Source organism: Hyperolius riggenbachi, chromosome 7, assembly GCF_040937935.1.
Source record: "Hyperolius riggenbachi isolate aHypRig1 chromosome 7, aHypRig1.pri, whole genome shotgun sequence".
Classification (NCBI taxonomy): Eukaryota; Metazoa; Chordata; class Amphibia; order Anura; family Hyperoliidae; genus Hyperolius; species Hyperolius riggenbachi.
The window spans coordinates 255,428,542-255,443,698 of record NC_090652.1 but is presented as its reverse complement, the minus strand read 5'-3'; the positions used below and the strand labels follow the sequence as shown (position 1 = coordinate 255,443,698).

The window sequence follows — 15,157 nt, the reverse complement described above, 5'->3', positions numbered from 1 at the left end:
GGGAGGATTGGTTAGGGTTAGGCATCGGTGGGGGGATTGGTTAGAGTTAGGCATCGGTGGAAGAGGGGATTGCTTAGGCGGCAGGCATCATGGGGGGGGGGGGGGGGGGGGTAGGATAGGGTTATTAATTGGTGGGGAAGATTGGTTAGGGTTAGGCATAGTGGAGGGAGGGCTCTGTGTGAGACTAGGGTTAGGTTTAGCAATAGTAGTATATTGATAACATGTATAGATTTTTTACTATTGGAATTCCCTCTCTACAGTAGCAGAATACTATTTCCAAGATAAGGTGTTGCGCCCAATGTAGACAGCAGCAATATCTGTGAGGGGATCCCACTTCCTGATATAGTGAACTAAATATATGAACAGACTGCGCTTGTCAAATGGAAAAATAAAACTTTAATATGGTTGTCAATTGGGGTTGTGCAATTGACAACCATATTAAAGTTTTATTTTTCCATTTGACAAGCGCAGTCTGTTCATATATTTAGAATACTATTTCCGTTGCCTAAATTTTCCTGGCATCCTTTTTGCATATACGCAAGGGGTTGCTGCACATGGAGAATTCACTTGGAGGTGGGAGGTTGCTGTACATGGAAAAGGTGCTTGCTGAACTTGGAAGGAGCAGAAACAATAGGCAGTTGACCTAAGGCCCGTTGTGCATTTGGGCCCCAATGTGGCAGCACGGCATGCAAGCACAGAAGCATGTCCTGGTGTAACCTGCAAGTGGGGAAAGCATAGAGACTGATTCTCCCTAAGCTTAGAAATAGCAGTTCAGACATCTGATCCAGTATTACATTCAGTGATACATCTATATTTCCCACAAATCCCATGCATTATAGGCTGATTATACATCATCCATCTTCATAGCTCTGTGCAGTGGTAACTGTTTTCATCCAGTATCCCCATTTGTACATTGAGTAAATAATGCTGTCTCCAGTGGTTCCCTGCTTCTTATTTTTCTAGCTTTGCAAATATTCATTCCATCACGGAGATCATTAAAATGTAAATCAGGTGTGTGTCACACATAACAATGTCTGCGGGAAGGGAAATGATTACGCTTGTGTCTCCACAGCATTGCATTCATGAATGGAGGCTTCAGAACAGCAATTCCATTCCATCGTCTGGAGTGTCCTCTATGTCCACCCAGCGCTTTCTATCTGCAATTTAATCTCTGACATGTTACTGTGTCCTAGAAAAGGGGAATGAAAAGGGGTGCAGTGCTGGGAGCTGATAGATCAGTCTGTAGTCCAGCTTGCAGTAAGCAAGGGAACATACCCGGCTATGACTTTAACCTCCCTGGTGGTATAATTATTTCTGGATTTTAAGGTCTAAAAGCAGTGCAATTTTTTTGCTCTTTTAGATCCTAAAGACAGGGAAAAAAATCAGAGAGATCTGTGGCAGCCCAGCACTTACCTCCCTGGGATCCAGCGCTGCAATTCTTCCTCCGTATTCCGGGTGGCGCTGTAACCCTAATGATGACAAACGGCAATCTCACCAGAGGAAATCCAGAGCCTCCAAGGACCAGAAAAAGTAAGGCCCGGTTCACATCTGCGTTTTTTTCCGGATTGAGCCGTACGGATCGGGCCATCTGGATCCAGGAAACGGTCCGTTTTACAGCCAGTGTGCTGTAAAACGTCCGTTTTCATTGATTCTTATTTTGCTGCAAAACCTTCCCTTACTCTGAGCAAAATGGTCAGGATCTTGCTGCATTTGTTTGTCCATTCAGCGGAACAGAAGCGGGAACCATACAGCCGGATCCGCAGCTAAAAGCTGATGTGAACCGAGCCAAAGGCTGCCAGCTTCTGGATCCCGGGGTAGGTGATTTGAGACACCCACTGCGCGCAATGCTCTGCACATACCTACTGGCGGCTGCCTCGAGTCAGGCTCGGACTTACCGCTCCTGGGCCCATATGCAATTCCTTTTTTCACCTGAGTTTTCTCCTAGGCGAAATTTTCAAACTTGTAAATAAAATGCCCTTTAAATAAACCACCATTAAACTAAAAAATCCTCAAAATAATTTTGATAGTACTTTTTCACCTACTTTTTGGTACTTTTTACATTGCAAAATGCTAAAAAGTTATAAATTACACAATGAAAAATTTTCTCCTAGGAGAAAAAGTGAATTGCATATGGCCCCTGGTTTATTTTTTTCCACCTGAGCCTGACTTGGGTTACAGCCAGGGAACAACTAAAGTGAAAGGAATATGGAGGCTGCCATATTTATTCCCTTTTAAAAAATACCAGTTGCCTGACAGGCCTGCTGATATTTACTAGATTAGTAGTGTCTGAATCACACACCTGAAGCAAGCATGTGGCAAATGCATTCAAGCTTAACCACTTGAGGACCCACCCTTTACCCCCCCTTAAGGACCAGCGCTGTGTTGAGTGATCTGTGCTGGGTGGGCTCTGCAGCCCCCAGCACAGATCATGTAGCAGGCAGAGCGACCAGATCGCCCCCCTTTTTTCCCCACTAGGGGGATGATGTGCTGGGGGGGGGTCCGATCTCTCCTGCCTGCATGTGGCTGGCGGGGGGGGGGGGGGCACCTCAAAGCCCCCCTCCGCGGCGAAATTCCCCCCTCCCTCTCCTACCTGCTCCCCCCCGGAGATCAGGGCTGCACAGGACGCTATCCGTCCTGTGCAGCCAGTGACAGGACGTCCCCTGTCACATGGCGGCGATCCCCGGCCGCTGATTGGCCGGGGATCGCCGATCTGCCTTACGGCGCTGCTGCGCAGCAGCGCCGTACAATGTAAACAAAGCGCATTATTTCCGCTTGTGTTTACATTTAGCCTGCGAGCCGCCATCGGCGGCCCGCAGGCTATTCACGGAGCCCCCCGCCGTGAATTGACAGGAAGCAGCCGCTCGCGCGAGCGGCTGCTTCCTGATTAATCAGCCTGTAGCTGGCGACGCAATACTGCGTCGCTGGTCCTGCAGCTGCCACTTTGCCGACGCGCGGTATGAGTGCGCGGTCGGCAAGTGGTTAAAGGGACCCTGAGCAGTAGCACTGGGTATGCCTTTAAAGAGACTCCGTAACAAAAATTGCATCCTGTTTTTTATCATCCTACAAGTTCCAAAAGCTATTCTAATGTGTTCTGGCTTACTGCAGCACTTTCTGCTATCACAGTCTCTGTAATAAATCAATGTATCTTTCCCCTGTCAGACTTGTCGGCCTGTGTCTGGAAGGCTGCCAAGTTCTTCAGTGTTGTGGTTCTGCTATGAACTCCCCCTTCCAGGCCCCTCTATGCACACTGCCTGTGTATTATTTAGATTAGGGCAGCTTCTCTCTTTTCTCTTATCTTTTACAAGCTGGATAAATCGTCATCTGAGCTGGCTGGGCTTTCACATACTGAGGAAATTCAGACAAGGGCAAAGCTGTTTGCAGGAAGAAACGAGCAGCCTGAAACTTCAGTGCATGAGAGATGCAGGGGGAAAGAAACACACAAATGATCTCTTGAGATTCAAAAGGAAGGGTGTATACAGCCTGCTTGTGTATGAATGTATTTTCTATGTGTGGACATACTGTACATCAACCTACTTCCTGTTTTGGTGGCCATTTTGTTTATAAACAAACTTTTAAAAACTGTTTTTAACCACTTTTAATGCGGCGGGGAGCGGCGAAATTGTGACAGAGGGTAATAGGAGATGTTCCCTAACGCACTGGTATGTTTACTTTTGTGCGATTTTAACAATACAGATTCTCTTTAAGCATCCCCACGTCTATTCAGGGATGAGTATACACTCGCTGGCCACTCTGGCAATCCCTTGGTGTCCCGGTATGCCTGCTCTCAATTGTATTGAAACGACAACTCCTACAGATAGTACCACTGTGACCTGGAAAAGGAAGTCTGCGGGCCCTAATAGCGCATGCGCAAGGTCTGTCTCATGTCTAATTTCTTCCTCCTCTCTGCCGGGCGCCAAAATTGGCATCAAAAGAGGTATGCCAATTTCCTCTATACCAGACTGTCCAACATCTCAGCAGCCTGCCACTTAATTTACCCTACCAGTTGCTTGTACACCTGATAGGGCACAATCCTCTTCCCCAGTGTAATATTTCCATGATTGTATGTCTCACATTTTTAATATATACCTGTTGCTAGGTCTGCTTTAAAAAATGCTCTCATCTGTAAATCTATATGCAGTTTGGGTAGCTCAAATATGTGGACATTTCTGTCTGCCCAAAAAGAGACACCAGAAGACACCTCTGGTCAGGGGCATAGCTAGAGGAGAGCTGCAGCTGTGATCACAGGAGGGCCCAGAGCTGTGGGGGCTACCACCACTACTAACCTGCCCTTCCTCTGATACAAGGGAATAAACTTCTGATCAGCTGTTTTTGTGGCTACACTTGTTTTATGAATCTGAATGATGGGCCCTAAGTCTGCAAAGGACACCAAGGGGAGGCAAGGGAAGGGGTGTGATCATTTGGAGGCCCAATCAAATTTTTGCTGGGGGCCCCATGAAATGTAGATAAGCCTCTGTCTCTGGTAATGGCGCTGTTCTGATGAGTCAGACTCAAGCTTAGTCCAGTTCCACAGGCAGCCCATGTCAAAGGCACAAGCCCGCAATTCTAAATCTGTACAAGACTGCAGACAGCAAACTGTCCCCAGCATAGTAACAACTGAGTAGAGACATTTCTCTGAAACCTCTGCCTAAATTAAAGAGACTTTCATGAATTGAGGTTTGTAGGAATATTAATGCTTCTTACTGAACGAGTATCTTGTTGAAGTTTTATTAGTCATACTCTGCACGGTACATTTTCATTTCATGACACTTGAGAAATCATATTCAGTTGTGACTGTTTGAGTTTGAGGAGGTCATCAGTTGCCTGAAATGATTAATAACAACAGGAATTAAATAAAACTGTCAGACATGAAAGCAACTAGCTTGTCAGGCATACCAGAAGGCTTTCCTTTTTATTTATGTTTCAGTAACAGTATACAATGTAAATCCGTGAGACCAGGAGCGTCCACTCAATAGTAAAGAGTTGGGGTGCCCAGGTCCTCACCCCAGTACCAAGGGGTAATAAGCAACAGCATCTTCAAAGGACCAGCACTGCACGATGTATTATAGCTCAGTGATATTTACTGCAGCATCACAGCAATCAAAAGCAGCAACGACAGCCCACTGTTTCGGCCATAAGGCCTTTGTCAAGTTGCACAGACTTGACAAAGGCCTTATGGCCGAAACAGCGGGCTGTCGTTGCTGCTTTTGATTGCTGTGATGCTGCAGTAAATATCACTGAGCTATAATACATCGTGTGGTGCCGGTCCTTTGAAGATATAGTAACAGTATACAGTAAAAACTTGGATTGCAATTAATTTGGTTTCAGAGCGCTTTGCAAGACAAGCAAAAATGTTTATGAAATTTTGACTTGATAAGCAAGTAGTGTCTTCATGATATACAAGCACAGAACATATACACATCTTCACGACTGAACCGATGGGTCTTCTCCCTTTGACTATGCAGGATTGTACTTAATTGTACTTAAACTGAGTTTAGGGCAGGTATGGGCAAACTTGGCCCTCCAGCTGTTAAGGAACTACAAGTCCCACAATGCATTGCAGGAGTCTGACAGCCACAGTCATGACTCATAAAGGCAAATGCATTGTAGGACTTGTAGTTCCATAACAGCTGGAGGGCCGAGTTTGCCCATGCCTGGTTTAGGGGCTGTACAATGTCACACTTCCGTGAAATCCTCAAAAGTAGGCAAAAGCAACTGTTATTGGATAGGTTCCTTGTTAAAGCCACACACACAAAAATTCTTATGGGGAAATTGGCTTTGATATGAGTGCTTTGGATTACAAGTATGTTTCCAGAATGAATTATGCTGGCAAACCAAAGTACCACTGTATTCCCTTTGGTCAATGCTAACAATAACTTTACTATTTGGAGATTTTGGCTACAGGAAGTTAAAGTGGATGTACTGTTTTTGTTTTTTATTTGTTTACCCAGCTATCTCCTCACAATGATCTCCATTCCAAATCCCCTTCCTGATAATCTCCAGTGATGATATCATGTAGGTGCTTCCTGCCAGGGTGTTGTGGATGTTGCCTCCTTACCTTGCAGTGGCCCAATTTCCTGTGGTTCCTCATAGAGAGGCTGTGGCACATAGTGTGGCTGGAAGTGTACTGTTTAAGGGCTCTGCCTTTGACATGGGAAACCTGGGTTCATATCCTAGCTAGGGTCAGTACCTATTCAGCAAGTAGTCCTTGGGCAAGAATTCCTAACACTGCAGGGTGGCCCCTTGAGTGCACCCTTAGTGGCTGCAGCTCTTGAGCGCTTTGAGTCCAACAGGAGAAAAGCGCTATACAAATATTAGGATTATTAATAGTAGTAGTAGCACCACCCTCTCATTGTTCCCTGTGGAAAGGGGCGTGACTGTGTGAGCCATTTACTCCCCTTCTATTCAGCTGTTGGGGGGGGGGGGCTTACGCCATCCATACCATAGGAGGCATCCATTGTGCTTTCAGGCAAGGATTGAGGGATGAGGGCGTAACAAGGTCCCACCGGCCCCCCTGCAGAAATACTAAGCGCCCCCCCCCCCCCCCCTTGGGGCTGTTTTGGGGTGTTGGAGGCAGAGGCGGGACAAGGTCCTCCAGCACCCAAGGCTGAGACACCAAAGTGCGCCCTCCATCCCTCCCACCCCAGCCGTCACACACTGATTGCTATTAGACTAAGAGGTGCCACAGGGCCCACAACCACCCCAACACCTTACTATCTAGTTATCTGGCTGCAGTCACTGCTATGTATCCCCTTTTCTTATTTCTTTCTGCTTCAAACACAATTAGGAATGACAGCTGAGTGAATTGTGCGCCCCCTCCTACACTGCGCCCTGAGGCTGGAGCCTCTCCAGCCTATGCCTCGGCCCGGCCCTGGTTGGAGGGGACAAAGCATGAGGGGAAAGCCATGCTGCACTTCGGCGGGGAGGGGGAAGGTCCCCCCCTCCCTCGCCTCGGGCTCTGACGCAACTTCCTGTATAAACAGGAAGTCACGTCAGAGGATAGAGAGAGGAACATCCACGCTGGAGCGCACGGAAGGTATGTATCTGCTGCTGCCCGCCGCCTGCATACACAAACTATTCAATGCTGGAGGGGAGCGCAGAGGGAAGAGCCCGAGGTGAGGGACCGCCCCCCCCCCTCCCCGCCGAGGTGCAGCATGGCTTTCCCCTCATGCTGCGTCCCCTCCAGCCCCCCAAAACGGCCCCAAGGGGGGCTCGGGCTCCCCCGCGGGGGTAGGGGCTGCAGGCCCTGTTGTTACACCAGTGGAGGGATCTAACTGAAACAGTTACATTTAATAATGGCTTATTGGAATGTAGTCTGTCTACATTGAAAAGTGCAGTTTTATGTCTGTAAAAAGAAAAGAAAGTATAAGAAATCAATACCCCTTAGCCTTTAAATACTGCATCAATTTTCTCAGGGATGTATAAATATATTTATATATAGAACACTTGGGTACGTGTGACTTGCATCACAATATGGGAAACTGAAGCAGCGATGCTAAACTGCATAGGGAAAGAGAATGTGCTCCCCAGTGTATTGCGGTGATGTGTGCAGTTCATGTAACAAAACGCCTATAACACAGCCTTTTCATCTCCTCAATAGGTCATAGCCTGTGAACAACAGTATGATTACTCCTATGATGTGCGCTGTGATGTCTGGTCCTTGGGGATTACAGCCATAGAACTGGCTGATGGAGACCCGCCTTTGTCTTCTATGCATCCAGTCAAAGCTCTGTTCAAGATTCCCAGGTACACCACAAGATGGCACACTTGATTCATTGGATATTACCATGTAGACCAAATCTAAATTTCACAAAGCATTAAAATAATTGAAAACCCCCTCAATGACAAAAGAGATAGGATGTAATAAATTGGCATGTTTGCTGTGCTTGTTTGTATGCAGTTGCCCCCCTCTAACCGCAAAAAAGGAAGAAAAAACGCTTTCAAGCGAGAGACCTAGATCACACATAGGCTATCATTATGTACGTCAGCAATGGAAACGTATATATGCCTCAGTTTAATAAATAGTATTTTTTAAAATAATGTTCTAGCTATAACTCAAATGTAACAAAGTACAAAGCAACAAAGTGTACTATGTAGCAGTCAATAACCTAAACCATGTTTGATTATACTAAGCTATTGAAATTTGTCTGTTTTGGGTTATTGTTCATATTTCAGTTTTGAACTATGATAATAAAGGGGAAAATTTGCATAAAAATAAAATGGATACATATCCATACTTCAAACTCATAGCTTAAAAGCAAACAAACCAACAAACAAACAACAAATATTTGTATTCTAGCTGAGGTATGAGGCCTAATTTACTGAAAGCAGGCCCAGACTCTTGCACAGCACACAATAAAAGGTTTTATTCCACATATACAGTAGTTGCTGAAGAAATTCACTTCTCTATGTTATATGTTTGTTTAGGCAGATCAGCCCGTCTAATAAGTTCTTATCAGCAACTGTGAATAGACTGCAGGAGAGCTCTGCTGAGGCAGAGCTCCATATATTGAAGGAAATTCATAGAAACAGTGGATTGTATGTGATATCCAAGGTGGTTATGTCACCACTATTTCCAAGTCATCTGGGGGAGTTGTGTGTGTGTATATATATATATATATATATATATATATATATATATATATATATATATATATATATATATATATTGTATAGCAAATATGCAAATTAATATTGTTTGTGCTCAGAAATATGGGTTAGATAAGAGGGAACTGAAAAACTCTGGAACTCTATCACACAATACCAGAGCTGTTCAGTTTCAAATGTTGGCTTCTGTTACCCTGCTGGTGAAATCTGGTATTGCAGCATGACCTGTCACAGTTATGTCGGAAAACCATTATTTTTCTCTTGTTTGAGTTCCATTTGCTAAGCACTTCAAAGCACAGCAGAGGAAATATGGGTTGGGGGGACACTAATAAGGGCTGAATAGAGATGGTCAATTAGATAATAATATTTCTAGCTTGCATGTTAATTTAATGCAAATTGCATCCAGCTTGAAATTGGACGACTTCTCAGTTTTGCTTTGCCCAATTCCAAGCTCCCGGTACATTCAATTTGCTGGAATTATTTGAATCTCTTGGACCATCTCTAACGATGAACTCTTCTTGATAATGTACAAAAAGCTTCTACTAAAACAGATGATTTCAATGTTTTAAGGATATCTGATGTCACTGCCAGTTACAGTAGGCAGTAAAAAATCTGACAAGTTTTGGACTAATTCTTCTTCTCAGGGGGGTGATCAGATTTTTTTTCTTATATAACAACACTCCCTGAACAGAACTGAAGATAGGATTACAACAAACTGTTTCACTTACCTGGGGCTTTTGCAAGCCCTGAGAAGCCGTTCTCCCGCCGTCGCTCCGTTCCTCGACTTGTAAGCCGAGGTCAGAGCAGCCCTGCCAAGCGTATCCTTTCTACGCGTTCTCATCTGCAATTGCGCTATTGCGGACTAAAACGCGAAGAAAGGATACGCGTGGCCAGAGCCGCGCAGTGGCCCAGCGGTGAAACCAAAAGTAGCTGGCAGCTGGAGAATGGAGGCTCGTGGAGGAGCAGCGCGGGACAGGACGGCTACTGGAGGTTTGCAGAAGCCCCAGGTAAGTGAAACAGTTTGTTGTAATCCTATCTTCTGTTCCGCTTTAACTGAGAGTTCTAAAGCCAGTAGAAAAGATCTCTGGTCTCCCAGAATGCTCAGGATTGGGGGGGGGGGGGGTGAATTTTGCATAATAAAGAGCCTAGGCTAAGTCTCAGTGGGAGGGAGGGATATATACAGCGATATATAGCTATAGGAAGTATTTCTGATGCTGAAACCAGGATATTTACTGTAAAAGTGGGTATCCTTCATCATTTACTGCATTCTACTGCTTCTTGTAAGAGTTTACCACAGTGGTCCTTTAACCTCCCTGGCGGTAAGCCCGTGCTGAGCACGGGCTATGCCGCCGGGAGGCACCGCTCAGGCCCCGCTGGGCCGATTTACATAACTTTGCTAGCTGCGTGCAGTGCCCGATCGCCGCCGCTACTCGCCGATCCGCCGCTATACGCGTCGCCGCAGCCCCCCCCCCCCAGACCCCGTGCGCTGCCTGGCCAACCAGTGCCAGGCAGCGCCGTGGGGTGGATCGGAGTCCCCTTTGACGTCGGTGACGTCATCCCGCCCCATCGCCATGGTGACGGGGGAAGCCCTCCAGGAGATCCCGTTCTTTGAACGGGATCTCCTGATCTCCGATCGCCGGCGGCGATCGGAGGGGCTGGGGGGAGCGGCTATTATGTAGCGAGACCTCGTCTCGCTACATGAAAATTTTTTTTTTTTTTTTTTTAAACGTATTTGCTGCCCCCTGGCGGATTTTGCCAAACCGCCAGGAGGGTTAAGAAACTAGCCATTTGCCAGGCTCTTTTTTCCTTTATCTACATATTAATTAGCCACAGCGATTATTTTACTATTGTAGTAACACTACCTCTCCGATTCAGTAAGGAATAAAATCTGCATGTTTTCCGATCCGAGTTTCTGATGCAAATCATTTTCCTGGCTGCAAAGGGAACAATGAAAATGTTTGAACTAAGCTCTGGTAGCATTCATACAATTATGGGCGCCGCTCACATCTTTCCATGATTGCAATTTGCATTTCTGATTAGCTCAATTTATATGCAGATGAGGTTGTGCGTCATAATGTTATCTACTTATCCCCGGCCAGGCCTCCAGTAAGCCACCAGCATGAGCTAATGAATCGGTCACAAGCAGCCTTGCCTCTTGCTGCCTCTGGGAGAGGCAGCACTGGGAGAGGTCAGAGCAATTACAGCAGCGTAAAGGGGGTTCTGCTTATTTCCAAAGCTTAAACCTGCCAAACTTGGTGGTGATTGGATCTAGAGATCAGCAATCACAGGATAAAACATAATCGGTAAGATTGCGTGATAAAAATAAGTACAGGATTTTACAATTCATTTGTTTCTCCTTCAAAAAAATAATTTCACATGGCACAGTCATTTCACATTGCTTTACAAGGCATTTAAATATTGAATCAATAATGTTCTAAGTAAATTAAATGAATGTAAAAATATGAGTATATGGTAATGTATTGTGCTTGGTTTGCCGTTTTAGGCCAATAAGTCACTTTAATTCATGTTTGAAGTCTTTGGCCATCAGTTGTGGATCGCAGACAGGATATGCTAAAAGCATTAGAGGCGGAGGATCAGGAGGATAGCAAGGAAACTGGGAGCCTCCATATTCCCCTCACTTAAGTTGAAAATGATATACTCATTATTCTGTTTAACTTCTTGTGCAGTGACATGCCTCACAGCACCTTCCTCCCCCTTCAGTGCCCCCGCCCCCCGTTCTGCTCAGCCGAAATCTTCAAATTGAGCAGAACGTCAGTTATGGGCTGGGAGGAAGTGTCAGTACTTCCTCCTCTCTGCCTGTCCTTAACTCCGCCCCCTTTATTCGTTGCTTATAGTTCCTGATCTGAGTACCGCGCGCAGGGGAACTGCGATGTGTGCTGGCTTGTGATAATTTAAATCAGAACGATAGTGTATATTAGTACATCACAAGCCCGCACACAGTGCAGCTCCCCTGCACACTGTGTGCGGTACTCAGATCGGGACTGTAAGCTGCGCGAGCAGGGGGCGGAGCTAAGGATGGTCAGAGACCTGGGCGTCCGCACATACAGCAAAACCGGGCATCTGCCCGAGCCTGGCCGCCCGCTGCCCCCCCCCCCCTGGCCGCATGCCCGTGCAGCCAGCAGGAGGGGAACAGCGCAGAGAAGAGAGAGAGCTATGGGCACAGTGGGGAAGGGCGGACGTCTCCCCCCCCCTTTCCTCACCTTAGGGGGCTTTCTCTCCCTCGCTGTCCCCTCCGGAATGAAGTGTGCAGTGGCTGGCAGCGGGCGGAACTTACCTCGTCTCGCTCCTGCGCCGGAAGTTCTGGTGCCGCACTCTGGTCTGGATCAGGCCAGAGTAGCGGCTAATCCATCCGCCGCTGCACACTTCATTCCGGACTCCGGAGGGGAGAGCGAGAGAGGGAGGGAGAGCCCCCTAAGGTGAGTGCCCATAGCTCTCTCTCTTCTCTCCGCTGCTCCCCTCCTCCTGCACACATGGCCACTTTTTCTGGGGACATATACCCCTGGCTACATATACTGGGACATATACCCCCTGCCTACATATACTGGGACATATACCCCTGCCTACATATACTGGGACATATACCCCTGCCTACATATACTGGGACATATACCCCTGCCTACATATACTGGGACATATGCATCTGCCTACATATACTGGGACATATACCCCCTGCCTACATATACTGGGACATATACCCCTGGCTACATATACTGGGACATATACCCCTGCCTACATATACTGAGACATATACTCCCTGCCTACATATACTGGGACATATCACCTGCCTACATATACTGGGACATATCCTCCTGGCTACATATACTGGGACAAATCCCCCCGGCTACATATACTGGGACATATACCCCCTGCCTACATATACTGGGACATATACCCCTGCCTACATATAGTGGGACATATACCCCTGCCTACATATACTGGCACATATACTCCTGCCTACATATACTGGGACATATCCCCCTGCCTTCATATACTGGGACATATACCCCCTGCCTACATATACTGGGACATATCCCCCTGGCTACATATACTGGGACATATCCCCCTGGCTACATATACTGGGACATATCCCCCTGGCTACATATACTGGGACATATACCCCTGCCTACATATACTGGGACATATACCCCTGCCTACATATACTGGGGACATATACCCCTGCCTACATATACTGGGCACATATACCCCTGCCTACATATACTGGGCACATATACCCCTGGCTACCTGTTCTGGGGACATCTCTACCCCTGGCTACCAGTTCTGGGGACATCTATACCGCTGGCCACCTATTCTGGGGACACCTATAGACCTGGGGCTACCTATTTTTGGGGAACCACTGCTGTCAGATTGAGTGTATTTTGGGGAACTGCTGCCAGGTGAGAGGTGTCTACATATTAAGGGGGCATTCTGCCTATTTATGTGAAAAGCTGTCTATTTATGTGCCTCATGATTGCTGAATTTGTCTTGTTGGGGGCCTCATGATTGCTGAATTTGGCTTGATGGGGGGGGCCTCATGATTGCTGAATTTGTCTTGTTGGGGGTCACATGATTGCTAACTGCGAGACTATGGAAAAAGCTGAATCATCATCATATGAGACAATAGCATTAAATCTACTTTTTCCGCTTTTTAAAACAGAAAATGAAACTGGGAGGTTCTAAAAAAAATGAATAATTTTTTTCAGGAGTACGATGGATGAAATTGTTTATCTTCACAGTTTATTTTCAACTTAATTTTCCATAATGTTCATGTATGAGTTAAAACGTTTGTATTTAGTTTAAATTGCTGTTGGCACTTTGTGATAGTAAAGTGACTTTGCAGTTTGGACACTCGACCTCCAAAAGGTTCGCCACCACTGTCCTAATCTAATGTCCCACCATTGCTTAGTTCATGTAAACTTGTCTCCACCCACGACCACACCCACATTCTGGTTCATGACCACACCCATTTTTCGGCGACAACACCAGCCCAAATTTGCGGCGCGCCGCCCCGCTTTTTGCTCCCCACTTTTTGCCCCCCCCCTGGAAAATTTTCTGCGGACGCCCATGGTCAGAGAGGAGAAAGTACTTATCCTTCCTCCCAGCCGATCATCCAAAAGACTCAGTACAGCGGGAGATAGAGGGGGAGCTGGAGGGGGAGGAGGATTGTGCTGTGACACGTCACAGCAGAAAAAAAATCAAATAATATTTAAAAAGTACATTGTTCTAAGCCCCGCTCAGGGGTACTTTAACCTCCTTGGCGGTACGCAGTTTCTGAGGCTGCGTCCGCGGAAGGGATTTTTAAAATTAACCTATTTTGGTTCCTGGACGTAGAAACTACATCCAGGAACCATGCGCGCTACCGCGCGCTCCCGCGGCCGATAGCGCTGCACGCGCGCTCCCGGCCCGCGGTTCGTTAGGCAATCAGTGTATCGGGCTATGGTGCCCGATCACTGATTCCTCTCCCCCGCTGAAAAAGCGACAGCTTCTCTCGGAAGCTGCGCCTTTTCTGGCTGTTCCCTCCCCGATGCGTCACTCTAAGCGTGTGTTACGCTTAGAGTGACGTCATGTAAATAAACTCATGGCCACCATCGGACGTCCGCTGGGCTGTACTGCACAGGCGCAGTAGTTCTGCGCATGCGCAGTACAGCCCGGCGGACGTCCGATGACGTCAGCACGCCCGCATGGGACGCAGAAGTGCCATGCCATGGAGCGCAGCAGAGCCCAACCTGGCAGCCGGCCTGGCCAGGTCGCGTCGGCCACCGGAGACCACCGGGAGCCTGCGGAGCGGCGGCGAGGGCACCTCCTGCCTGCCACGGGCTGGAGGAAGCCCCAGGTAAGTGGATATTGATTTTTATTTTTTTACCTCCCTCCCTGAACCTTCCCTTTAAAGGCATATCCACAGGCACTGCTCGGAGTGTCTTTAAGGCCCAAAAGCCACTTTCTCGTCATCTGTGTTCAGAGATCACGGTTTTGTCCTTGCCCCATTTTGGAAATAATCTGCTAGACTATCATGTATCACCCATTTTTAAGATGTTTTGATATTTTTTTTTGTTTCACTGGCTCTTATTCAATGAACGTTTCTCCTGTGTTTTCTCCCAGGAGACAATTGTCATAACTTTTCGATACCTAGCAATTGAAAATCACTAAAAATAAAATAAAAATAATGTAAGGAATTATTTTGTTAAAGTGGTATGAAACTCAGCATTCCTTCTTTGCTCTAAAATATTATTTACAGCATAAAATCTATTACTACAAAGAAAAAAAATGTAGCAGAACAGCATTCAAACAGTTTAACACAGCTCTTTCTTCTTCAATGGAAAGCTTCCTGATGCATCTGAAGAGGTGATATTATCTTTTGTTTGCATTCCTTTGTCCACTTCAACTTGTGCACATTCCTAGTTGTGCTGAAAATGAGCTCTTTTTGCTGTATAAGCAGAAAGCTGAAAAGTGATTTCTAGATAGATTTTAATATCAAAATACAGCAGCTATGCAATAAAATGCAATGGCAGCTTTCAGAGCAGATACACTGTACTTT

At 46.5% G+C, this 15,157-nt stretch overlaps 1 protein-coding gene across 10 annotated transcripts in view; it reads left to right on the top strand.

Annotated features, from left to right (window-relative positions):
* MYO3B (myosin IIIB) overlaps positions 1–15,157 on the top strand; it is a 394,939-nt gene that overhangs the window by 103,000 nt on the left and 276,782 nt on the right. For all 10 annotated transcript variants that reach the window (XM_068245545.1, XM_068245547.1, XM_068245546.1 and 7 more), the window contains one exon: positions 7,598–7,743. In XM_068245545.1, the coding sequence (XP_068101646.1) occupies positions 7,598–7,743 (146 nt within the window). The remainder of the gene's footprint in view (positions 1–7,597; positions 7,744–15,157) is intronic.